Source organism: Eucalyptus grandis, chromosome 6 (genome assembly GCF_016545825.1).
Source record: "Eucalyptus grandis isolate ANBG69807.140 chromosome 6, ASM1654582v1, whole genome shotgun sequence".
In the NCBI taxonomy this organism is placed as follows: domain Eukaryota; kingdom Viridiplantae; phylum Streptophyta; class Magnoliopsida; order Myrtales; family Myrtaceae; genus Eucalyptus; species Eucalyptus grandis.
Window position 1 is genome coordinate 6881592 of NC_052617.1, and position 24732 is coordinate 6906323.

At 40.9% G+C, this 24732-nt stretch overlaps 4 protein-coding genes, 1 long non-coding RNA gene and 1 pseudogene across 5 annotated transcripts; 5 read left to right on the plus strand and 1 right to left on the minus strand.

Moving 5' to 3' along the window:
- The first annotated feature begins 548 nt into the window (after window positions 1-548).
- LOC104448136 (gibberellin-regulated protein 11) lies at window positions 549-2364 on the plus strand. Its single transcript, XM_039315628.1, has 4 exons — window positions 549-658; window positions 1732-1762; window positions 1895-1946; window positions 2038-2364. Exons 1-4 carry the CDS (start codon window positions 612-614, stop codon window positions 2217-2219), a joined length of 312 nt encoding a protein of 103 aa, XP_039171562.1. The 5' UTR covers window positions 549-611; the 3' UTR covers window positions 2220-2364.
- Window positions 2365-4794: 2430 nt separating this feature from the next.
- Window positions 4795-5612, plus strand: LOC104448137 (snakin-2). The gene is made up of 3 exons (XM_010061914.2): window positions 4795-4961; window positions 5089-5131; window positions 5229-5612. The coding sequence occupies exons 1-3, from the start codon at window positions 4884-4886 to the stop codon at window positions 5408-5410; spliced, it is 303 nt and encodes a 100-aa protein (XP_010060216.2). The 5' UTR covers window positions 4795-4883; the 3' UTR covers window positions 5411-5612.
- Window positions 5613-6650: 1038 nt separating this feature from the next.
- LOC104448138 (snakin-2) lies at window positions 6651-7453 on the plus strand. The gene is made up of 3 exons (XM_010061915.3): window positions 6651-6785; window positions 6924-6975; window positions 7068-7453. Exons 1-3 carry the CDS (start codon window positions 6708-6710, stop codon window positions 7247-7249), a joined length of 312 nt encoding a protein of 103 aa, XP_010060217.2. The 5' UTR covers window positions 6651-6707; the 3' UTR covers window positions 7250-7453.
- Window positions 7454-11337: 3884 nt separating this feature from the next.
- Window positions 11338-12016, minus strand: LOC104451288 (glycine-rich protein 1-like). The gene is made up of 2 exons (XM_010065987.2): window positions 11987-12016; window positions 11338-11847 (listed from the first exon to the last, which is right to left on the minus strand). The coding sequence occupies exons 1-2, from the start codon at window positions 12014-12016 to the stop codon at window positions 11338-11340; spliced, it is 540 nt and encodes a 179-aa protein (XP_010064289.2).
- A 1945-nt stretch (window positions 12017-13961) lies between these two features.
- LOC104451289 lies at window positions 13962-20235 on the plus strand (annotated as a pseudogene).
- Window positions 20236-23160: 2925 nt separating this feature from the next.
- Window positions 23161-23853, plus strand: LOC104448139. The gene is made up of 3 exons (XR_726183.2): window positions 23161-23246; window positions 23382-23475; window positions 23570-23853. It is a non-coding gene; the product is annotated as an uncharacterized LOC104448139 (long non-coding RNA).
- The last annotated feature ends 879 nt before the right edge of the window (window positions 23854-24732 follow it).

Here is a 24732-nt window from a genome sequence, read left to right on the forward strand (position 1 = left end):
TGAACGTTCTTATTTGCTTTCCAAATAATACCATTTTGCTTATGGAGATTAATTTGAATAGGTAAAAGATCCTCCTATGCCGAGAAGGCTTAAAATGATATTCCGACAATGGTAATAGATGGATTCGGAGCTCGGATGTTGGGGACAAAGGACACAACATTAGCAAGGAAGCATGAGTTAATCTCCTCCTTAAGCAGCCCATCACCATATGATGCTGTGTCCAAAGTACCCATCTCTTTGATGATAAGTGCTGTGCTGAAATGATTCTGTGATTTTGCACCTATCTCACCATTGTCTTCATTTTACAGATTGGACCTTAATCATGATTTTCCAGCCCATGATTCGATGGATGATGACCATCAGGATCAATTCATCAGTCTCTTCGAGTTCAAATATGTTTATCTTCTGCTTAAATGTTAAGCATAAGGAATATCCCTACGCAGCATCCACCTACTCATCAATTTCCACTTTCCACTTTCCACTTTCCACTTTCCACGTATTGGGTGAAATTTAAGAAGTAACCTAACTATCTCCCTCTCTTCTTCCGTGCTCGATCTTTAAATTGTGCTCGTTTCTTGAATTCCAAACACGCCACATTACACTTGAAGCTAATGGCGTTGTCGAGGCTTTGTACGGCATTGCTGCTCCTCTCTCTTCTTTTGATCCATGAGGTTCGGACACTGAGTGCCATAATTTGGCGACGGAGGGGACTTAAGTGCCATAACTTTAAAATGATACATTTAAGTGCCAATATCGGAGTAAAATTGGACACTTAAGTGCCATTCGCGAAAATCCGGCCAAATGGCTGACGTGGCAATTTTCCGGCGAGTTTGGTCCCTTGGCGTCGTTTGCACACCGACGTGGCGGAGAAAACGCAAAAACGATATCGTTTCGGTAATACATGTGTAAATAATAATATATAAATTAATTAAATTAGATTTAAAATATTCAAAAATTTTAAAAAATAAGAAAAATTTAAAAATTTTAATAAATTAAGAAAAATTAAAAAAAAAAATTAAAAATTTTAAAAATTAAGAAAAATTTTAAAAAATTTAAAAATTTTAAAAATTAAGAAAAATTTAAAAAAAAAATTTAAAAATTTAAAAATTTAAAAACGGGGGAGGTCGAACGGGGCGGCTCCTCGCCGCCGCCTCCCAGCCGCGCCGCGCCGGAAGGGCCGGCGACGGAGGGGGAGGGTCGGCCGGGGCCGAGCCCTCGCCGTCCGGTCGGCCGGGGGCCGGCAACCTCGGCCGACCCTCCCCCTCCGTCGCCGGCCCTTCCCAGCCGACGGCGGAGGCGGCGGCGGCGAGGAGCCGCCCGTTCGACCTCCCCCTTTTTTTTCTAATAATTTTTTTCTTAATTTTAAAATTTTTTAAAATTTTTAAAATTTTCTTAATTTTTTTAAAATGTTAAAATTTTTCTTAATTTTTAAAAATTTTCTTATTTTTTAAATTTTTTTGAATATTTTAAATTAAATTAAATTAATTTTTATATTATTATTTACACGTAGACATGAAACGGCGTCGTTTTTTGCATTTTCTCCGCCACGTCGCCGCGCAAAACGACGCCGTTTTTGGCCGGAAAGTCGCTATGTAAGTCATTTGGCTGGATCTTCACGGAGTGGCACTTAAGTGTCCCATTTAACTTCAAAACCTGATGCGTACCATTTTAAAGTTATGACACTTACGTGTCTATCGATGTCAGTTATGGCACTTGAGCTGTACATCTGCCTTTGATCCACCAAGCTGAATCTGATTATATGGTAAAACATATATTGTAAATGATCTTTTTTGCTTTAAATGCTACTTTTCAACGATCTTTGAAGATCTGTTCTCATTCAATGTACTTCTATCGAGCTTCCATTAATGCCCTAATCAAATTCTCCTTTTGTTAGGTGATTCAGTTGAACACAGCTGAGGCACCACCTCCTCCACCTCCACATATAGGTATGAACACAGTCGCATCTTAGATCCGCCTCGAAACTAGAACTCCGAAGTATCTGTTCATTTTAAGTTAGTTTCTTGTGCACATTTCAAGATTGCGACGGAGCTTGTGATGCTCGGTGCCAGCTGTCGTCGCGGCCACACCTTTGCAAGAGGGCATGCGGGACTTGTTGCGCCCGCTGCGACTGCGTGCCGCCGGGAACTTCCGGCAACTACGATGCCTGCCCTTGCTATGCCAACATGACTACTCATGGAGGCAGGCACAAATGCCCCTAGAAGGGTTTCATTTTCAACTTGCGAAAAATGTCTCCATTTTGTCGATGTATTGCCGAGTTTGTGGAGTCTTGCCTGATGTATCTCAATAATTGAGACTTCTGTCGTGTCCAATCAATAAATAAACTTTCGGAGTAATGATTATTAATATTGATGGATCATGGGACTTGGCCAGTAATCTTGTTATTTTAGCCTTCCTCACTTGAGTACCATGTTCGGCGGTTTTGATTTTTTTTTTTAAATAGTAAAATCTTACATGTCAACAAAACCTTATAAAGTAGGTTGGTCTAGGGTGTGCTTAAGCATTGGATCCAATCATGAAGTTAAGCACCAAATCGCTCTAGCATGGTGTCGAATCGAGTCATTATTATCTAAACTTTCTCTACTAAATCAAATTCTCATGTTTTACAAAATACAGGCATCACAATGCAATTTTTTTTTTTTTTCGTTGCAATTGATTATGTATGTTTTTTATAAGGTAGAAGGGTGGAAAGGGATGACCTGTGTTAGCAACCTTTTTGAGCATTCATTGAGAAATGTTCGATTTGAATTATAACCACCCCATCTTACAGACGCTCATCAAGATATTGGTAGTTTGGAAGTCGTTCTTTGTGATCATGAAGTATATTGCTGTTAAACAACACAGCACAAACTATTCAGATGATTAGTCGCAATGTAAATTTACCTTGTGATCTTGTGCTCTTATGATTGATTTATGTCTGTCGCTCCATAATAATTCTAACTTCTAACTCATATTTTGTCCTACAAACTTCATGAGAGCTAAACGAAGTGCTACGACTACTTGAGCACGATCCACGTAGCGAAGAATCTAGGGATCGTCAATCGACACCGTCCGATGGGGCTACCAAGGCATCTGGTTATAATGGCCTAACTCAAGCTAAGCATGCCCACACCAGATCTGGACCTCCAAAATCCAGCGTAGCGTGGTGTGAAACTGGATGGAGTGCGAGCTAGACAAGTTGCGCAGCAAAGACAAAAGGCGAAGCAGAAAAAAGCAAGGTCCGACGGTGTTGTTCACTGAGGATGCTCGTGCGTGAGGATAGAGGAGAAAATATGGAAAAATATTGGGTGGTCCGGGACCGCCACGTCAGCGTGGTCCCGGACCACTCACACGGCGCCACGTGTATGGGGAGCGCAGACAAAGGACGAAAACCGGGGCCCACTTCTCTGACGCTCTCTCTCCTCTTTCTCTCTTTTGTCCCCTCCCCTCATATGTGGCGCCATATGAGTGGTCCGGGACCACGCTGACGTGGTGATCCCGGACCACCCAATATTTTCCCGAGAAAATATTAGGTAGAGCTCTGAGATCAGCATGTTAAAATCCCAGTCCATTCATCAGGCAACATGTGTCGCTCGGGCCCACCGTGTTTAGACCTGTTTTCCCCTTCACCGTCTCGTCTCTCTCTTACCTCTCTTCCTTCTCTTATTTTCTCCTTTTTTGTCTTCTTCTTCCCTTTCACTCCGATGGGGATGACAACAGACATTTGTCCCCTTCCATGACCACCACCTCACCGCTGTCTTAGTCCACCACCTTGCTGCCGTTTTTAGTCCTCCGCCGTTGAGCTCAAGTTCAGCTGGCGAACTTGGGCCTCATATTTCGGATCAAAGGTCGAGCATGCCCTAGATTTGTATCTGGAGCTCAACTCGATCTCAAATCTGAGTAGGTTGACTAAAGTCGGCTTAGGCAATGAACGAGGCGCGTTGATGCAGCGTAGGGTCTCAACCTTCTGGCCAACGTGGTATGAGTTGGACAGGAGGTGGAAGTGCTGGAGATCAGAGGAGGAGGGAGCGAAAGATGGAGGCAGAGATGGAGGCGTGGGAGAAGGAGCATTCATCGAGAAAATTTTCAATATTTGGACTACTCAACGCAAATAAATTGTTCGATAAAAAAAGAAGAAGAAGTTCGTTTTGGATGAAGTTGTTTTGGTTTGATTAGTTTATCCAGCCAGGGATGCAAGATTCTCCTACTTCCAAGGTGATGATGGCTGGGGTAGTAAAGGATTATTTTGAGTCAAATACAAGAAACCTGTCGCATTCACATTGAACCTCGATCTATTCAACCACTAAGCTCGATCCGATATGATACACTGGTGGGTTTCGTGAGCTTTCTGGTTTGGCGTTTGCTGGAAACGAAAAGAGGAACAGCTGTGCATGCCGAGTGTACCAGCTGGCAGATGATGATGCTCTCAGCTCTCATCTGCCGCAGGTTCGATCTGAGACTCAGAGCCCCGATGCTTTTTCCTTTGCCCAATATCGATCGAAAGAACAAAACCCATGCACCTTTTACGTGCCAAACCAAATCTCAACTTCGAACATGATGTCGCCATTTTATCAGCTGAGGACTTAAAAAACACAGTAGAGAAAGCCCAACAGCCCACGCATGCATGGAGCTGCGCTGATGAGGGTTGACCACCTTACGCGCTTCTTCGAAAGTCCAGTCCGCCGCAAATAATTCACTCGGGCTACTTGCTACCAACCCTAGATGCCCATCTTAATGAGGGGTCAGCGAGACGAACTTTGCTTGCTTAGGATAAGCCTATATATAGCCCGCCCTCTGCCCTCCCTCTTCATTGTATCAATCATCCGACCAAAGTCATTAGGACTGCATCATTGGTATTCAATTCTAACTCCGAAAAAGTCTCGACCATGGCCATCCACAAGCTTTTAATTGCTTCCCTTTTAATCTCAGTTCTTCTTCTTCAACTCGCCGAAGCTGACCAGATGGTACCAACTCGTTTTGCTTTCGATTATTCGTATATACTGCTCATTTGATTTTCTTCTTCTTTATCACACTACCTCATGTCCATTCTATTTAACCAAAACGACCCTTTTGTGTCCTTGACTGATGCAGGGAGTTGGAAATGCAGGAGACAACTCGAAGCTTCCGAAAATGGGTACAAAACTATTTATAGGGAGTCATTTCTCTTTTCGCTAGTAAATTTTTCAAAAATAATGGTATAATGACATGAGGTCTTCATCTTCGTTGTGCAGGCTGCGGCGGAGCGTGTGTCGCCAGGTGTCAGCTGTCATCGAGGCCTCGCCTTTGCCAGAGGGCTTGCGGGACATGCTGTGCCCGTTGCAACTGCGTCCCTCCGGGCACCTCCAGCAACCTCGACGTCTGTCCGTGCTATGCCAACATGACCACCCGCGACAACAAGCACAAGTGCCCATGAGATGCTCGATGGGCTTGGTTTTCTTTCCAATGGTCGGACATCGATCGCTCAAGCTTGTTGCTGCTAATTTAAGGGACGCTGTTGTCGTACTAATATCATGGAGCTGGTCAAGAAGTGGTTTGCAAATGCAAATTCACAATGTGTTTAGCAATTTATCTGTCGTATCTATCATGAATAAAGTTTCCGTTTATCTTTCTTTCTACTGCACTTGTTATTTTTTCATCGGTCCAATGTGAGTCCCATCTAAATTAATGGTTCATATTCATTTTTAATATATTCTAGATTCAATAAATAAATTATCCTAATCGATAATTGATGGTTCGATCTGTAAAAATTAAAGTTTGAGGCATGGATTTTACTTGAATTGATCAAGTTTGACCTGTCCTGCAGGCAATTGCTGAAATATGAAAACAATTTTTCCACTTGGTCTATTGCAAATGCTTCCCAAAACTCAAGTGGCCAGGTGAGGAACTAAACCCAGTCACATATAATGTCTTAACCATGTATGTAAGCCCGAATTCACTAAAAGACAGAAATAGTTAAGGTTGTTTGATTTGACAAGTTTTAATCATTAAGGATCATATCATTTTTATAAATTAATGGTTTATTGAGGCATCAAAAGAAGCACTTACTGTATCTGGATAAAGTATCCACCATTGTCATTTATATCATGTATCACGTATTATAAACATTCTTATTTGCTTCCCAAATGATAGAATTTTGCTTACAGTAATTAATTTGAACAAGTAAAAATTGTCCTACGCCGAGAAGGCTTAAAATGATATTCCTGCCATGTTAATAGATTATAGATGGATTATGAGCTTGGGAACTTGGGGGACAAAGGAAACAACATTAGCAAGGAAGCATTAGTTAATATCCGGTCCAATCCTCCTCCTCAAGCAGTCCAAACTACCCATCCCTTTGCTCAAATGATTCTGTGATATTGCACCTATCTCACCACTGACTTCATTTTACAGATTGGACCTTAATTATGAACAACGTAAGAAAAGGGGATGCCAGTTACCAACCCACGATTCGATGAATAGTGAGCATCAGGATTGATTCTTCTGTCTCTTCGAGTACAAATATGTCTATCTTCTGCTTAAATGTTAAGCATAAGGAATCTCCATACGCAGCATCCACCTACTCATTTCTTTCCACTTTCCACTTTCCACTTTCCACGTATTGGGTAAAATTTAAGAAGTAATCTAACTCTCTCCCTCTTTTCTTCTGTGTTCAATCTATAAATAGAACTCGTTTCTCGAATTCCAACCACGCCACATTCCACTCGAAGCTAATGGCATTGTCGAGGCTCTGTACAACGTTGCTGCTCTTCTCTCTTCTTTTGATCCAGCAAGCTGAATCTGATTATATGGTAAAACATACTGTAAATCATCTTTCTTTTTTTTTGGCTTTGATTGCTACTTTTCAACCATCTTTGAAGATCTGTTCTCATTGAATGTACTTCTATCGAGCTTCCGTTAATGCCCTAATCAAATTCTCTTTGTGTTAGGTGATTCAGTTGAACACAGCTGAGGAACCAGCTCCTCTGCCTCTAAATATAGGTATGAACACAATCACATTTTAAATCGGCCTTGAAACTAGAATTCCGTAGTACATGTTCATTTTAAGCTTAGTTTCTCACACACATTTCAAGATTGCGATGGAGCTTGCGATGCTCGGTGCCGGCTGTCGTCGCGGCCACACCTGTGCAAGAGGGCATGCGGGACTTGCTGCGTTCGCTGCGACTGCGTGCCGCCTGGAACTTCCGGCAACTACGACGCCTGCCCTTGCTATGCCAACATGACTACCCATGGAGGCAGGCACAAATGCCCCTAGAAGGGTTTCATTTTCTACTTAGCTTCACTTGCGAAAAATGTTCGTATTTTGTTAACACATTGCCGAGTTTGTGGAACTTGCCTAATGTATCTTAGTAATAAGGACTTATGTAACGTCCAATCCATAAATAAACTTTCAGAGTAATGATTATTAACATTAATGGATTATGGGTCTGCCTCTGTAATTTTATAATTTTAGCCTTTCTCACTTGTCTGACATGTTCGGTGGTTTCCATTTTTCTTAAATAGTAAAAGCTTACATGTCAACAAAACCTTATGGAGTAGCTTGGTCCAAAGGTGTGCTCTAGTGTTGGATCCAATTATGAAGTCGAGCACAAAATCGCTCCAGCATGATTTTGAAGTCAGTCATTATTACCTAAATTTGCTATGTCAAATCAAATTCTGTTGTGTTTTACACTATACAGCCATCACAGTGCAATTATTGTATTTTTGTTGCAATTGATTATGTTTGCTTTTCCATAAGGTGGAAAGGAGGAGAGGGACCACCAAAATTAGCAACCTTTTTGAGTATCCATTGGAAAATGTTTAATTTGAGTTATAACTATTCCATATTATCTTATAACGGCTCACCAAGATAATAGTAATTTGGAAATCTTTCTTCACGATCACAAAGTATGTTGCTATTAAACAACACAACATGAATTATTCAGATAATTGGCCACAATGTAAATTGAACTTGTTATCTTGTGCTCCTGTGATTGATTTATGTCCGTTGTCCATAATAATTCTAGCTCATATTTAGTCCTACAAACTCCATGAGAGCTAAACGAAGCACTAGGACTACTTGATTACGATCCACGTGGCGATGCATCTAGGGATCGTCAATCGACACCGTTCGATCGGGCAATTGAGAGATCCAATTATAATCGCCTAAATCAAGCTAAGCATGGCCACACCAGATTCGGTCCTCCAAAATCCAGCGTAGCGTGGTGTGAAACTGCAAGCCGTGCGAGTTGGACAAGTTGCGAAGCGAAGACAAAAGGCGGAAGCGAGAAAAAGCAAGGTCCGACAGCATCGTGTTTACTGAGAACGTTCGTGCATGTGGGGATTGAGACTTTTCATCCGTCCGATGTGGCTGAAACATCGGATTTCTTCATGCTTCTCCTCTCTTCCCTCTCTTCATGGTCTTCCTCTTTCTCTCTTGTCTTCCACCTGCCCATTTTCCCTTCTCTGACCTCAACCTCAAGCCCCACCTTAGACTCGCCGCCACCTCCGGCACGTCGCCTCCATCTCTGCCTCCATCTTCATCCGCTCCTTCTCCAACCTCCAACGCCTCTGCTTCCTATCCAACTTCACCTGCGCCCTCTACTTCCACGCCTACATTGGCCAGGAGGTTGAGGCCCTACGCTGCGTTGATGAACCATGCCGTGACCTTTGCCTCGTTTGTTGCCTAAGCCAACCCTAGTCGACCTCGAATCAACTCAGATTTGAGGTCGAGCTGAGCTCTAGATCACAAATCTGGGGCTTGATTGACCTTAAATCCAAAATTTGAGGCCCAAGTTTGCTGACCAAGCTTGACCTCAACGATGAAGGAATGAAATGGCGACAAGGTGGTGGATAAAGACGACGGTGAGGTGGTGGTGGTGGAAGGGGACGAACATTCGTTGTCGTCCCCGTCAAAGTCAAAGGGAAGAAGAAGGAAAAAGAAAAAAGAAGAGAGGGAAAAGAGAGGCAAGACAGTGAAGGAGGAGAGGGGTTCTAGCACAATTGGCTCGAGCAACATGTGTCGCCTAGTGAATGGAATTGGATTTTGACACACTGGCCTCAGAGCTTTACTTAATATTTTCTCGGAAGAGAGAGGTGAGATATTGAGGGAAGGAGGAACCATAACCGATAGGAGGGCCCGTGTATGATATGCGTCGCAAGGCGAATGGACTAGCTTTTTGACACCTCAGCCTCAGAGCTCTACTTAATATTTTCTCCTTCTCTGGGGTGGAGAGCGAGAAATGTAGCGAGAGAAGTTGGGACACAACTTGTTATCTGTGGGCTAATCCGGTTCACAGATCCAAATGCTTTAACTTGTTATTTGGGAGTGCGGTCAATCTCTTGATTAAAGCTCTATGATACCAGATTTGCCTATAAAACTAACAAGGTGCTCTAAGAAGTTGGGACAAACAACAATATATATATTCATCATTTAGAATAAAAAATTCCCAAGCTTCTGTCCATCATATAATCATGTGTGTACGTCGCTTGCCACATAGAAGTATAAATGTAAAGAAATATGGTAGTATTGTAAAAAAGAAGTACATTTGTATGATAAGGGTTTCTTGATTTTCTAATTTGAAAGTTTGAACTCTCGCATGTTTGATTTCTAATGTCCCTTTTTGATCACGTGTTTGTTTGGTATACACAAATCATTTCAACACGTGACAAGAATTTCCTACCACATCATTTCACGAATTCATCTCTCGAACATTGTTTAATGTTAAGAAGTCTTGAGAGACTGGCTTTAAAGATCTATTTAATCAAAATTTAAAGTGCAATTGAATTGATCACGAAAACTTTCGGTAGACACAAAAAGCTCCAAGACACGACAAAGAATTTTGCCGTCCCATCATTTTGCAAATCCCCTTTTTTTCCATCTCTCCGGCATCGTATAATGTCAAGAAGTGTCGAGAGACTTGCTTTAATAATGCGTGTCCTCAATCAATTTAAGGCGCAATCGATTTACATACCAATGAAGTCTTCTCTTCGGTCATCTTTGACCGAGTAGCACCGCCCCCGACGCCACTATTTCCTATTACCTCGGTGAGCCCCTCCTGACGTCGCTGCTTTCCCCCGAATGCTGCCACTTCTACTCGTCCAAGCCGGCGCCTGCATCACCGCTGCCACCGCTCGTCGGAACCCATCCCGACGTCATGACCAGCCCGAGCGCCGCCCGAGTCGCTGTTGTTCGTGATCCACCGCCTGAGCCGACGACGATCGAGCTTACCGCTCTGATCATCGTTGCGACCCACACCGAGTCTCGTCCGTGACGAGCTGCTATTTGCCGATCCGAGTCGGACTCCCGCCGAGAGTCGTGCCTAATCGTGACCTGCTGCCCCAGTGCGATCCTTGCATCGAGCTGATCTGTGCTGTTGCCCCGACGCCACGCCATCCCTGCTGAGCCGCTGGCCCACAATTGCTGATTTGCGTCGACAACAAAGCTGGCCACTGTCGACACCCTTGTTGAACGACCAGTCGAGTTGCACTTGGCCCATCCCTGTCGCCACAAGCAACAGCGTGATTCTTCGGCCATTCTTTCGAATACTTTCTCGTGTAGGAAAGGAGATTGAGCTTTTGTTTTTTTTTTTTTTTAAATAAATAAATAAAGACACGTACTGTTCCATGGAGACCATTAGTTGCAAGCTCCAGCTCTGTGGACTTTTAGTCACACCGCAAACCGTCTCATTATCGTTCGCCGTTGACATCTAAATTTTGGTGACTCAAACATAGAAAAATTAGGGATTAATTTTCAAGCCCTAAATAATAATAATAATAATAAGGAATGACGATTTGATATATTCAGTAAATCTTTCATATATTCAAGCGGTATACACACCAAAAAATATATTTTGTAGAAAATTGAAAGATTTCGAGGGAATATTCTAGATAGGTATATATTTGGTATTAATATTTGAGCAATAATCAGATTTTGCAATTGTCGATAAGCATGAACAGAGGAAAGAAAATAAAATAAAATCGTGGAGATTGCGCCTTGGCCATGCGAGATACAATCGAAAAGAAGAAGGAAATTTTGTTTCATCCATTCCATACAGGGGCTCTATTTCGATGCATATAAAAGGGGCAAGCGTGAGAAACAGAGAAAAAGAAGAACCTCTCTCTCTCGTCCATTCATAGTTATCAGAAGTACACAGAGCTAGAGAGAAAGGACGTAAGAGACAGGAAAAAAAAAATTTAAAAAAAAAGAGAGAGAGAGTGTCTTCTTCCAAGGGGGATCCGAGCACCTGCATCTCCACCACGCAGCAACCAGCGCCTCCGTCTGCTCGTCGCCGCGCCACTGCCCGCCTGTCGCCGCGCCTCCGCCGCCGGTCGCCGCGCCTCCACCCGCCACCGCTGCTTCTGTTACCCAGCCACGCCCGTCGCCGCGCTTCCGAACGCCGCCGCCGCTGCTGCAACTCCGAGCATCACCGACGCCCGCTCGTCGCCGCGCCTCTGCCCGCCCGTCGCCGCACCTCCGCTGCAACCCCGAGCATCACCGACGCCGCAGCTCCGCGCCACTGCTGCTGCCGTTGCCCAGCTCGAAGCCGCGAGCGCCACTGCTGCCGCCCCTCCGTCCGACCTGCTGCTAGTCCTCCTGCCACGACCCGACGCCGACGACCCATCGCCACTCCCGGGCCCAGGATGAGCCGCGCCGAGCACCCTCGCTGACTCGACACCGGCCTGCTCGCTGTCCCTCCGAGTCCACCAGCTCTCCCTCCTGAGTTGCTGCGCCTGAGCCGCCTCCACAAAGCCGCGACGAGTTTGACCGGGAGCTGCTGTTGCGTTCCTACCGCCCGCTATTCCCACTCGTGTCCGAACCGAGTCGGTTCCACAAGCTTTCTTGCAGGATCTTTGGTCGCGAGCCCGCTGCCACTGAGCCGACCCCAACGCAAATCGTCGTTCGCGAATCCGTGGCGCCGGTCCCGTTTTGGAAGTAAAATCCAGTCAAGGTAATTTTCTTAAATCAAATTTCGTTTCGATATTATTGTCTAAATCAGGATATATTTGGTACCAATGTTGATTCCTTGAATATTTTAGGCATTATCCGATAGGATATTATTGCTAAAAAATAACTATAAAAATTATATTGATTTTTTTGGCTCATTGATGATATTTTAATTTTTAAATTATTAAAATTATTAATTTGATTCGTAAGATTTCAGACATTTTTTTTAAATTATTTTGAGCTATCTGTTTAGGATTAGAATAATTGTTAATTTAATCTGTGAGACAATGGATTTATTTTTCAATTATTTTAATAATTTATTTGATGAATATCCTGAGTGGTTTAGATATAATGCTTATTTGAAAATTACTTGAGAATCAAATTGTGCAATAGATAGGAAAATTTCCTAAATCGCATGTTTTTAGATTAGATTGCATGTTAGAATATATAGGATTTCTCGATAACATTGCCTAGTTTGAATAGGATTGCATCTTTAGATAATTCTAGAATAGATTAGAATAGATTATAGATAGAGTTTTCTTTCATAGATAGGGTCCTAAATAATGCATGCATGTTTAGATAATATTGCATCTTTAAAATAGTTTTTCTAGGATAGGATAAGGTTTAGATCAAATTAATCCCTAAAATAGATTAGAAAATAATTCATTTTAGATTGTTTAATTTAGTTTTCTTTTATTACGAATTTTAATAAAAAAAAAATATTAGGTGCATGTCGGATAGTTTGCATGTTAGGTTCATTTAATTAAAAATTGCTTGTCAATAGAGTTATGTCATTTAGTTAAAGTGCACGTCATATAGTAAAGTTCTAATTTCAAGATAAGAGAAAACCAAAAGAAAAAGAAAAAGAACTAGTTGCTTGCTTTGTGTGTTTAATTCTTTCGGTGCAATTTATTTGATTCATTGAGTGTTTAATCATGGTTTAGCATTCGTGTGATCACCCCCATTGCATGATAGTGATTTAGGTTAAAACCAATCCAAACTGCCTGCAAAGATATTTTTGAACATAAAAATAATAGTACTGAAAAGGTATTAGAGAAATCTAGTTTAATCAAATCTTCGTACCAAAAGTCTCTAGTTAATCGACCTATTATAAACTGATTAGTGGTGAATCCTAGTTAATAATTTTTTGCATGCTAAATACTTGAATGATATAGGTTTGGGAGAGCCCGAGCTAAGCCATTAACCATACCCTAGGTGGTTCACCCGAGGTTAGGTTGTTAGGTTGCGACAGCCACCGATTGTGAATTCTTTGCGCCGGTCCTCTTTTGGAAATAAAAGATCCAAACATGATAATTTTCTTGAACTAAATTTCATCTTGATATTATTGCCTAAATTGAAATATTTGATATTAATAGTGATTTCATTGAGGCTTTAGCCATTATCCAATAGGATATTATTGGCAAAAAAATCACTTTAATTATTAATTTGACCCATAAGATTTTAGATCATTTTTTAATTATGTTGATTTTGATGATATTTTGACTTTAAAATCATTATAATTATTAATTTGATCCGTGAAACTTCAAATCAATTTTTAATTAGTTTGATTTTTCTTGATTGTTGTGTGGTTTAGGGTTAGAATAATTATTTATTTAATTCATGAGACAATGGATTGTTTTTTCAATTATTTTAACAATTTATTTTATGAATATCTTGAAATGATTGGATATAATGCTTATATTTGAAAATTGCTTGTTTTGGAAAATACCAAAAAATAAAAATAAAAAATCAAATTGTGTATAAGTAGGATAGTTTCCTAAAAAAATCAACTCACACTGGTACTCCTCTTTCCCCCTTTTCCCCCTTCCCATGATTCTCTCAAATCGACCCTTTTTCCTTACAGATCAAGTAAATCGATTTGCCAAAATTGAGCTGTGAGGAGTTGAGGCTTTCGAAGTAGCCTAGGAAGTGGAGAGCCCATCGATCATCGAGATACTAGACTTGATCGCCGGTGAAGTCGCTGCTCCGGTGCAGGTGCGTATCCAAACGGTGCCATCCCTTTATAGACAGTCGTCTCTTCATGGCGTGGACCCTCGGCCTCTTCCGCGAGGATTGCCTAAGCCTCTATTGTACCAATGAGGGTTCCTTGATGCTCGAGGGGGAGAGACGGTACCCTCGCCAATGGAGATATGTTAGGTTGCTAGGGTATTGCCATTACCTCTTTTGCATTGCTAATGTGGCCAACCATGAGGTTGCTATATGGAAGCCGGTCGCTGGGGATTGTATGCTCTTGCCAAATGCTGAGGCACCCGATAGATTGGGTCTCTCTGTTTATGGATTTGGGTATGACGAATGGAATGATGAGTTCGTGTTGTTGAGGGTGGTTCAGACCTTGCGAAGGCCAATTGTATCTGAAGTTAGCATTTACAAATCAGAAGCTAACGTGTGGAGGCGACTCCAAGGGATGCCATACTTTATGATTGAGTCGGGCAGAATGGGGGTTTACCTACATGGCCGTCTACACTGGCTAATGAGGCGCGAGTGGGTGCAAAATTCAGCAAAAGTGTTGGTGGCTTTTGATATTCATACTGAGAGTTTTGTGGAGGTGGATTTGCCTAATGTTGTAGACAATAGGCTTCGTATGGATTTGGCTATCCTGGGAGAGCATCTTTGCCTTACCATTTATGGTGAGCCCGGGGTTGTCGTTGTGTGGATTATGAGAGAATATGGATTGAACCGACCATGGGATCTGTTGTTCTCGCTACGTGATCATTGGTGGAGTTTCCGACCTATTCGGCCATTGGCTTACTCATGGGATGGTCGTCGAGTTTTGGTGGAAGTGGGCAATGAGACTAAGATTCTCGGTTGGTACAATTTGCATACCAATGAAGTCGAACAGTTCCAATTAAATGGCAGGCCAAGCTCCTTTGTAGCAGCAACTTGTTTGCAAGATATATAGAACCATTGAGATGAGGGGTAAGTATTTCGTGAAAAGTAGCTAGTTTTGTTTCAGATTTTTTGTAGACAGATCTTTGATAACTTGGTTAGCGTAGTGAATTTTGCTTGAACTACTTCTTTCCTCTTTCATGTTTGTGAAAATGTGAAGTGAAAGAAACTCTTTTCCATGGCTTTTGGGATGGAACGAGGAAATTGATGTGAACACGATAAATATACTACTGAAGGGATAGCTCTTTCTAGAGGAAGAAGAGGTGTTCGATTGATGTGAGGGATGATGGGATCCTCTCTCTTTTTGTGGACAGGATAACTTTTGGGAAGTCGAGGAGACTACTGAAGTGTGTTTTGTGATCTAATTAATTTGGTAATATGGACAAAGAATGGAAGAGATGATAGGGTAATGGTTAAGATAGGGTTCGACTATTTTCTTGAATGTACCGCAAATCCCAAGTTAGGTAAAAAGAAAAAGTTGCACTAGTTCGTAAGCCTCCTTTGCCAAAGTCATGTCTCTCACCCACGTGCATGCACGTGTGATCGCAAGCGAGCTCTTTGGGTAGTGATATTCGGTTATTGAACCGGATCGCTCCCACGAATCAAACTCTATCGAATATCGATGACATATATACTTCACTCCCTTTTAGACCTGATTATAGGCCTAGTGTCCCAACCCACTCAAGCTCGATTTGAGTCACAAGAGCGGAAGACGTCTTTGAGCCGGCCTAGGCAAGTCCCAGTAGTTGTAGGACCTTGGCTAATGTCGCCACTTAATTATGCATTTTTCTGCTCAAGAACAGGTCTGGCTATAATCTCAGAGTAATCGACCAAGACTGGATGGTCATTGTCTCTCTCTATTCCCAATATTGACGCTCTGTGACTGACGTAAACAATATAATGAGTTTCCTAATAAAAGTGAGGTAGATAAAGGTCAATAGGAGGGTAGCCTGCAGACTCGCTACCTGGGACCCTCTTACAGATGGCCAAGCTTGACTGAACTTCTCATGTGCACGGGGCAAAACTTATCATATTGGAAGCCATGCGTAATATTCCGATTAAACTTATAATATTGAAAGCCACATTAGTAGACTCTATTAACTGGAATTCATGAAATGACGATATTGAACATATATATAAACTAGATTGAATATTTACTAATAGTTTACGAACTACATGAAATAAATTAAAATTCTAAAAATAACATTACATATTGAATCAAAATTCAAAGATTATTTACAGTAGCTTCCTCACGTCCTTCGTCCATGATGCTTTAACTTGATTTTGATAAAAAAAATGTCCAGTACAAGAAATTTGTCAATTTTGTATGGTTTGATGGGAAGAAAGGTACGGCATGATAACTCTTAGTTTGTCTCTTGATGCGTTAATGATTTCAAAAGGGAAATTCTTATGTGATTATTTTTAACTTACTATGATATTAACAGCCTTTTTGGGCAACAAAAAAAAATAATAATTAAAATTTATTATGTGGTCCACTTTTTTAAGAACTTATAGCTCATAGAATGTTGTTACTCTCATAGTAATTTAAAAACTGCTATGGTAGCAAAACTTATTTAAAAAGACAAAAAGTGGGTTGGCTTGGCAATATGGTCAATTGTTTGCGTTCCCATTCAAGACTAATAAAGAGAAATTATGGGTCGAAACTTGATGCATAAGATTAATATATTATTTGTCTAATGGGTAGAATCTCAGTATGTGTATAATTTTCCATGACTTTGCAACTCCAGTTTGATCTTAGTGTACACGATGAAAATCCATTTACTAATAGTAGCAATGCGAACCGTTTTACCCCATAACATCATGCATCATGCTAAGATAACGTAAAAATGCATTTTGCTTATGTTGACCGGCTCTTTTGTACTGTACTGGATAAACTGTCTATAGAACGAATTTATGTAATATTTTTTTGACGTCAGTAATAAAGTCATCTCCTTGGGAGTACTCAACAGGACCGAGATATGTGCTTACTTGTCTTCTTAACTAAGAAAATCATTCAATTAGGAAAAAAAAATTAATATTATGAAAAATCTCAAACAGATGTATTTGTGATTAATTCATCCCAAGCTAAGATTAATACAAGGTTTACTCTGTCGTAAGGATCACAGTCACTATCAGAATGCCGAGCGAAGGCTACTTGTGTATTGACAAAGTCATTTCTAGCGAATTTCTTAACCCTAAATATACCGAGAAACAGCTGGGAATAATCGGACCGGAATATTATTTGACTCGCTGTAGTCTAGGTTAAATGACAAGTAATTTTTTTAAAATTTGAGGAGCTGTTGTGGCGGTGACTTGCAGGCGGGGACGTACTTTTACCACGGGCGTATTACGGGATGCAGAGGTCGGTCGGCGGGGCTATATGGGATGCTGATTGTGCGGGCGGGAGATGGAGTGAAAGAGCCCTTTCGCTACGACGGCGAGTTCAACCTCTTGCTCAGTGATTGGTGGCACAAGAGTGTGCACGAGCAGGAGCTTGGCCTCTCTTCCGTTCCCTCCGTTGGATCGGTGAACCTCACGTATCCCTGAAAGTATAAAATTCATAATGATAACGCTAGGTACATTAACACTGACCTACAAAATTGTTATACTAGATAATGATGTAACTGGATTTAAGCGAACGTTTATATAAAAATAAGGTATCTACTGCATCAATTTCATCATTAGATGATCTCAGTATATATAAAGCATTACTCAATTATAGTATAGTAATATGATTTAAAGAACCAAGTGCATGTTAAAATATCCCACGTCACTTGACAATAGGGTTTATATGCTTTTTATACATATGTGTTCTCCCCTCCATCTATTAATTTATTCTTTTGAGTTGGGCTCTTTAACATGATTGTTGTCCCTTTTGCTTGTGTGTTCACAATTTTAGTCAAATACCATAATGTGATTTGTTTTAAATGTTATATATATGTGTGTGTGTGTGTGTGGTCACTCTCCATCAAAAGGTTAGATTTCTTAACATCATAAATGGGCAAAAGGTTTGAAGACTTCCATTTTCCCCCTCGGAGATCTGATTTGGATTCTCATATTTCTCAAAAATACACCGACTTATTTGTTCTTTTCTTCTTAGATCTCCGTGGTCATATTTGTTTTGGCAACATCCATTCAGATAATAATAGCAATAAAAGAAAGATGTTTTCCACGTCTAGTGCATATTGTCTCGATGATGTGCGATTGCCAACTATTGTGGAATAAAGTACTTAATTTCGAAATCGTTGCCCCACAACTTGCGTTCTTTAAGGATACACCTCAGAGAATTCTTCTAATATGTGAGCAGAGAGATATTCTCGCACACGACACAAATAGTCCTTAAATTGATTCAATGTAGAAATTGAGAGTATGACCATTCTTATTTTTGAAGGTCCTCTGTTGTGTTGTGAATGCCTAGATTTTGTCGGTTTATGAATGAATTAGTAAAATTAAAATGTTTAGGATTGAATTGATAAAAGTAAGATAGGTTTATTACTTTTTGGGCATTTTTCCCTTTTGTTAGAGAGACATAATTGGACCATTTCCATGATAGATATATCTATCCCTCAAAAAATCCCGCCAACTATAATTCTAATTATTGGGTCATAAGTTATGGATATCATCCATATGTAAATTTAACCAAGCATACATGTGGACGATGTACATAATTGGAAATGATCAGCACGATGCTTGCCTGCCGCTAGGCGGATTGAAGTTCTCAGATAGTTTCCTCTAACCAAGTTTGCAGAAAAATATGACCCCTTCGCATATTGCCTTATGATTGATTCGTCTGAGAACAAAAGAGGGTATATCATTGTTTTTGTGAGTTACGACAGCTTATCTTTGGAATTTCAAGTATAAGCGGGCGCCACCAAAATTGTAACTACTTTTCTGAAGTATCTCACATAATGTAAAAGACTACTAGCACCCCATCCCATAGGTCCCCTCTATGTCCATGACCATAATGCCCTCGGTTTATTTAGCGCGAGATCGTACCTCTTTAGTGACATCGGTCGCAGGTAATGTCAAATTCACATGAACAAACATACATTGGCGAATTTGTCTCCAGTCTATTAACTGTTGAGATCAAGCCACGAATATGATCACATTTGCAGCTTTAATGGACAAAGTTGGGTCAAAGCTCCAATCTCGGTGCTTCTTTTTTCCCCCCTTTTGCTATCCAACTTACTTAAACTAACAATGGCGGGTCTTGGAATTTTTGTTTCGTTTTGTTGCTGGGGGTTGGGGGTTTCAATCTCTGCTAATTAATGGAAGAGGGCAGTACAACTGCTCTTTGGCCGCAAGCTACATCAACTACACTTCCGCAGCTCAGTGCACATTGGGAGGGGGCGAGCACTGTGCTCCTTACGTTCTCCATGTCCTCCCGAACAAGACTTACAGGCTCAGGCTCGCCAGCACCACCAATGGATTCTCTTTTCTCTTGACAGAAATGCCAAAAATGGAAGTTTCATTTGGACGTTCAGAAAGAGAATCATCCTCCTTTGTCCTTGACAGGGTTACAAGATGGTGGTGGTGGAAGCCGACGGCAACTACGTCCAGCCTTTCAACGTCAACGACCTCGACATTTACTCTGGCGAGAGCTACTCCGTCCTGATAACCTCCGACCAGGACCCCCGCCAAAATTACTGGATCGCCGTTGGCGTCAGAGGAAGAGAACCCTACACACCCCAGGCCCTCACCGTCCTCAACTACCTCCCCAACTCCGCCTCGAAGCTCCCCACCTCGCTGCCCCCGGCCACCCCTCTTTGGAATGACTACAACCACAGCAAGGCCTTACGCAGAACATCTTCAATGGCCAGACTAAGTGGTCGATCAACAACATCTCCCTCGCGCTGCCACCAACACCGTACCTTGGCACGATCAAGTACAACGTCCTCAGTGCCTTCGACCAGACCGGCCCGCCAGAGAGCTTCCCAGCTGACTACGACGTGATGAACCCACCACTGAACCCCAGCACCACCGTCGGGAGCGGAGTCTACGTGCTTGGGCTCAACACCACGGTCGATATCATCCTCCAGAACGCAAACATGCTGTCGGTGAACAAGAGCGAGATCCACCCGTGGCACCTGTACGGGCATGACTTCTGGGTGCTGGGCTATGGCAAGGGGAAGTTCACGGCGGAGGATGGCGACAAGAGGCTGAATCTGGAGAACCCGCCGCTGAGGAACACGGCGGAGATATTCCCGTACGCTTGGAGCGCGCTGAGGTTCGTGGCGGACAACCCGGGGGTGTGGGCTTTCCACTGCCACATCGAGCCGCATCTGCACATGGGCATTGGGGTGGTGTTCGCGGAGGGAGTAAACGCGCTGTGGAAGGTGAAGATACCGAGCGAGGCCTTGGCCTGCGGTGCGACGGCGAAGATGGTGGCGATCAACGACCTCTATTAGCTTAGCTGAGACAACAAAAGATGATGTCGCCACAATTCAAGAAGTATCGTATTGGGTTTGATCAGTAGAGTCTGCTATTTAAGTCCTAAGTTGAAGATTTCTGTACTTTGGAAAATTAATGAAGTGTGGTCTTTAGATCGAATTGATTGACGAAAAGGGTCGATGGCCTTTTCTTTTCCCGGTGGAAAATGAAAATCTCGGTGGATCTGGATTTTGTCATCACGTGTTCTCTATCTCTTTGTTAGGGTTGAGTCTTTTGCATGGGATTAATAGTGAAGAGAAAACGAGTGCATAAAGTCCTTTCAATGTTTAACCCATCATTCATGAAAAATTTCACATAAGCACCTAAAGTCAGGACAATTTTTCAAAAGATAGCTCAAAGTGAACTTCATCCAAAATAAGAATTAGAGTGGAGCCAGTTTCTTAAAAGAGAATATAGAGTGGACATTATTTAAAATAAGAATATGAAGTGATTAACTTTGTCTTGAATAGATATTTGAAGATGTGATTTTAGCTCAAATAAGGTTTGAAGTGGCGGAATTTGTCTCAAGCATGTTCCAAGCTGAATTCAAGCCTTTTAAACTCAATAAGTGTGTGCATCTATTATAGAACCTGATGGCTTTGGATATGACCATTTGTTGGAGGAATTTGTAATCCACTTTAAACCCTCACTTAAGACTAAGTTGATCACCTCAAGCCTTTATTTGAAAAGGTCTACTGTTGACCCTCTTTTGAGAGGTCGGCCTCATTTTAGGCCTTTATTAAGGACAAGGTCTACTATGGATCATCTTTCAAGAAATCATTTTCATTTCAAGCCCATATTTTTTCTCTATTATTTCTTTTGCATTTAGACACGAAGAAGGTAATGATTCCCTTTTTATCGTTATGAAAAAACATTCATATGAGATCATTACAAAGATAGATCTAATCACATATTTGATATTGTTAGAATATTGTTTTGCATCGCTTGATAACGAGTTCTAAATGTTATATACATGTGATCTCGTTTCATCTATTAACTTAAGCTTTTGGGTTAAATTTTCTAACATGATGTTAGAGTTAGTGCCATCTCTTTCGTATATATGTGTCCATCTTTACATCAGCTTAACTTTTGGATCATATTTAATAATAAATACGAACATAATTCATTGCTCTTTTTTTTTTGTCAATTCTGCTAAACTCCTACTTTACCTCTCACTTTCAGACTTTGCCTTATCTTATCATAAGCTGTGGGAGTTGAAATCCATATCTGAAGTTAAATCGTTTTTATCCCCAACTCTCAGAGAAGGTAAGGATTCAAACTTTCCACTTCCCCATTTTCATGCGAGAAAGGTGATCACTGGAGCAAACTCTAGTGGTTTAATTCGTTGCTCTATCTTGTAAAGAACCTTATAATAAAAAAAGACTTAATATGTTGCTCTAGCCTCTAAATTATTTTGGAGATTCATAGTATCCATTCTTTGCGAGACGGGCTTAGCTCAGGCACAGCTGGATTGAACCAGGCTTTATAACCGACTGCCATGCCTGGCCTAGGCTTGTCCAAATTGAAATTTCGAGCCCATGACTTGTCTACCCATTATTAGATACAATGTCAGAAATGTTGATTAAAAACATCGGTATTCTCTTCTTTCTTGCATTGGTATTGGCGTATGAGAAATCGGAGGAATCATTTCACGAACGAACCATGAATTCTTCGATGACACAAAATACTTCTTGGTCCGTATAATGGTATTAGTTGGATGGTCTTTGAACATTATGAGTAATATTTGTTTAAGTATGTGTATATGTCAATTACATGTAAGAATTGACACAATTTATGATATTTATAAACATTTAGATAGCTGGGTCTCCATTTTCGTGTCCCTCAAGAGCTCAAATCGAATAAGATGAACTCTTGCTTGGCTTAGAAAAGGAAATGGTTTTGTATTTAATTACAAGATATCGTTGTGAAGAATGTCCAGAGTAATATTTTTTTTTTCTTTGTTAACCTGTTGTCTTTATTATTTTGCTCAAAAAAAAAAAAAAACCTGTTGTCTTTATTATAATGTAAACCCTGTTGTCTTTATTATTTTGCTCAAAAAAAAAAAAAAACCTGTTGTCTTTATTATAATGTAAACTATCCAATGGACGTGAGTTACATAAGTCTCTGATGAGTTAGGCCAATTTTCAAATGCTGGACAAGATCAAAGCCGAACGTGATGACATCCATAGTTAAATTTCAAATGCTGAAATGTCCATCCACACTGGACAAATTACGCACATTCAATGAAGAATTTATATGAAGTAAAGTAGTTAATATATCATAATTGACTCACAATTTATTTGTTCAAAACCTTTAAGTGAAACTGGGTCTAACTGAATATATTTATAAGTTCAGACTTGGAGTGAGCAGACCTAACATCAATCCAAGTCCTTTTTCGTAATTAAACACCACACCATTAGACTTAATTAACATGTTAAACAATGTAAGAAAGGCAATGCCAATGGGCAATTACCAACCCATGATTTGGTGGGATAGGGACCATCGCTGCAGCAGGCTTAATTCATCAATCTCTTCGACCACAACTATGTTTTATCTTCTGCTTAATTGTTAAGCAAGGGGAATCTCCATATGCAGCATCCACCTACTCATCACTTTTCACTTATTGGGTAAAATTTAACAAGTAATTTAACTCTCTCTGGAATCTCCATATGCAGCATCCACCTACTCATCACTTTTCACTTATTGGGTAAAATTTAGCAAGTAATTTAATTCTCTCTCTCTCTCTCTCTCTCAATCTCCATATGCAGCATCCACCTACTCATCACTTTTCACACTTTTCACTTATTGGGTAAAATTTAACAAGTAATTTAACTGTCTCTCTCTCTTCCTTGCTCAATCTATAGATAGGACTCATTTCTTGAATTCAACCACGCCACATTCCACTCGAAGCTAATGGCGTTGTCGAGGTTTTGTACAACGTTGCTGCTCCTCTCTCCTTTTAATCCGCCAAGTCAAATCTGATTATATGGTCAAAACATACCGTGAATATTCCTCCTTTTTTACTTTAAATGTCACCTTTTCAACCATCTCTGAAGATCTGTCCTCGTTGAATATACTTCTATGGAGCTTCCATTAATGTTCTATCGAATTCTCCTTCTGTCAGGTGATTCGGTTGAAAACGGCTGACCCGCCAGCTCCTCCACCTCCGCCTCTGCCTCCGCCTCCGCCTCCACCTCCACCTCCTCCTCCACCCACAGGTATGGACATGCGGTGGCATTTTAAATCACCCTCAGTACTAAAACTCCGAAGTACCCATTCACTTTAAGCTAAGTTTTTCCTGTACATTTCAAGATTGCGAAGAAGCTTGCAATGCTCGGTGCCAGCAGTCGGCGTTGTGCCAGAGGAGATGTGAGATCTGCTGTGACCGCTGCCATTGCGTGCCGTCGGGAACTTCCGGCCACTACGATGGCTGCCCTTGCTATTCCAACAGTTTTACCTATACAGGCAAGCATAGATGTCCCTAGGGGGGGTTTCAACTTCAATTTAGCTTTGCCACGGAATGGTTTGTATTTCGTTAATGTATAGCTAAGTCTCCAGACTTTTGCATGATCTATCTTAATAATAAAGACGTTTGTCACGTTCAATCCATAAATAATCGCGTTTCCATCGGTGATGCTATTGGAGTATGCAAGTTTTAAATGTATCACATGATTATATATATCTATGCTCGGATGCCAGTTAATGCCATTTTCATTTTATCTAACCGCAGGAATTCTAGAAAGGTTTCCACCTATTTCATTGGACACATTTATTTATTTGTTTTTTTGTTACGCGCAATATATAATTTACATGCAAGGGAAATGTCCAAGAATTATGTTACATATACATTTCGCGTTCACCAAAATTAAATACAAACCGCTCTTTAGCATCGTGAACGGTTAAAAACGTGCAATGAAACAAAGCCTCAAAAATCAATCACCTTCCAAGAGTTTTCAATCCTTGATATCATTAAAAGTACTACAAAAGGAAGAAAAAGAGAGAAAAAAAAAAAAAGCCAATTGGATATAGTACTTGCATCTCATTCTCGAGTGTAATTTGTCAATTTCAAACTTTTCCCTATAGATCCCTTTTGTACTTGAATATTCTTGATCGATTAAGATTGATCAAATATATAACAACTCAGCGTCAATTATTTGAGATTTATAGGACAACTATTAACTATTCTGAAAATTTAAGTTATTAGACAAATGCATGATTTTAGTGTTCATATATTTTAACATATGATACTAAAATTTTTATACCGAAGGAGCATGGTCCCTTACCTTGTCTCCTAAGGAGCAGCAAAATAGGATTCTTCTGAACCCTCTTGAAGCGTTTGTACTGAAGGTACACGCATTTTCTGGTGTTTAACCACGCAGGAAAACGAAAAAGAGAACCTATCCCCATTTGTGTCACGCACGGAACGTGAGACTGCCCGCGCCGATTTGCATGTGGAAATTATTTTCCTGTCCGTG

Coding starts and splice junctions, on each gene's coding strand:
- LOC104448136 (XM_039315628.1), top strand. CDS start 612: ATGGCGTTGTCGAGGCTTTGTACGGCATTGCTGCTCCTCTCTCTTCT. Junction 1,763..1,894: donor AAGCTGAATCTGATTATATG/GTAAAACATATA, acceptor TCCTTTTGTTAG/GTGATTCAGTTGAACACAGC. Junction 1,947..2,037: donor TCCTCCACCTCCACATATAG/GTATGAACACAG, acceptor GCACATTTCAAG/ATTGCGACGGAGCTTGTGAT.
- LOC104451288 (XM_010065987.2), bottom strand. CDS start 12,016: ATGCCTAAAATATTCAAGGAATCAACATTG. Junction 11,848..11,986: donor TATTCAAGGAATCAACATTG/GTACCAAATATA, acceptor GGGTCGGCTCAG/TGGCAGCGGGCTCGCGACCA.
- LOC104448137 (XM_010061914.2), top strand. CDS start 4,884: ATGGCCATCCACAAGCTTTTAATTGCTTCCCTTTTAATCTCAGTTCTT. Junction 4,962..5,088: donor TCGCCGAAGCTGACCAGATG/GTACCAACTCGT, acceptor TGACTGATGCAG/GGAGTTGGAAATGCAGGAGA. Junction 5,132..5,228: donor CTCGAAGCTTCCGAAAATGG/GTACAAAACTAT, acceptor TTCGTTGTGCAG/GCTGCGGCGGAGCGTGTGTC.
- LOC104448138 (XM_010061915.3), top strand. CDS start 6,708: ATGGCATTGTCGAGGCTCTGTACAACGTTGCTGCTCTTCTCTCTTCTT. Junction 6,786..6,923: donor AAGCTGAATCTGATTATATG/GTAAAACATACT, acceptor TCTTTGTGTTAG/GTGATTCAGTTGAACACAGC. Junction 6,976..7,067: donor TCCTCTGCCTCTAAATATAG/GTATGAACACAA, acceptor ACACATTTCAAG/ATTGCGATGGAGCTTGCGAT.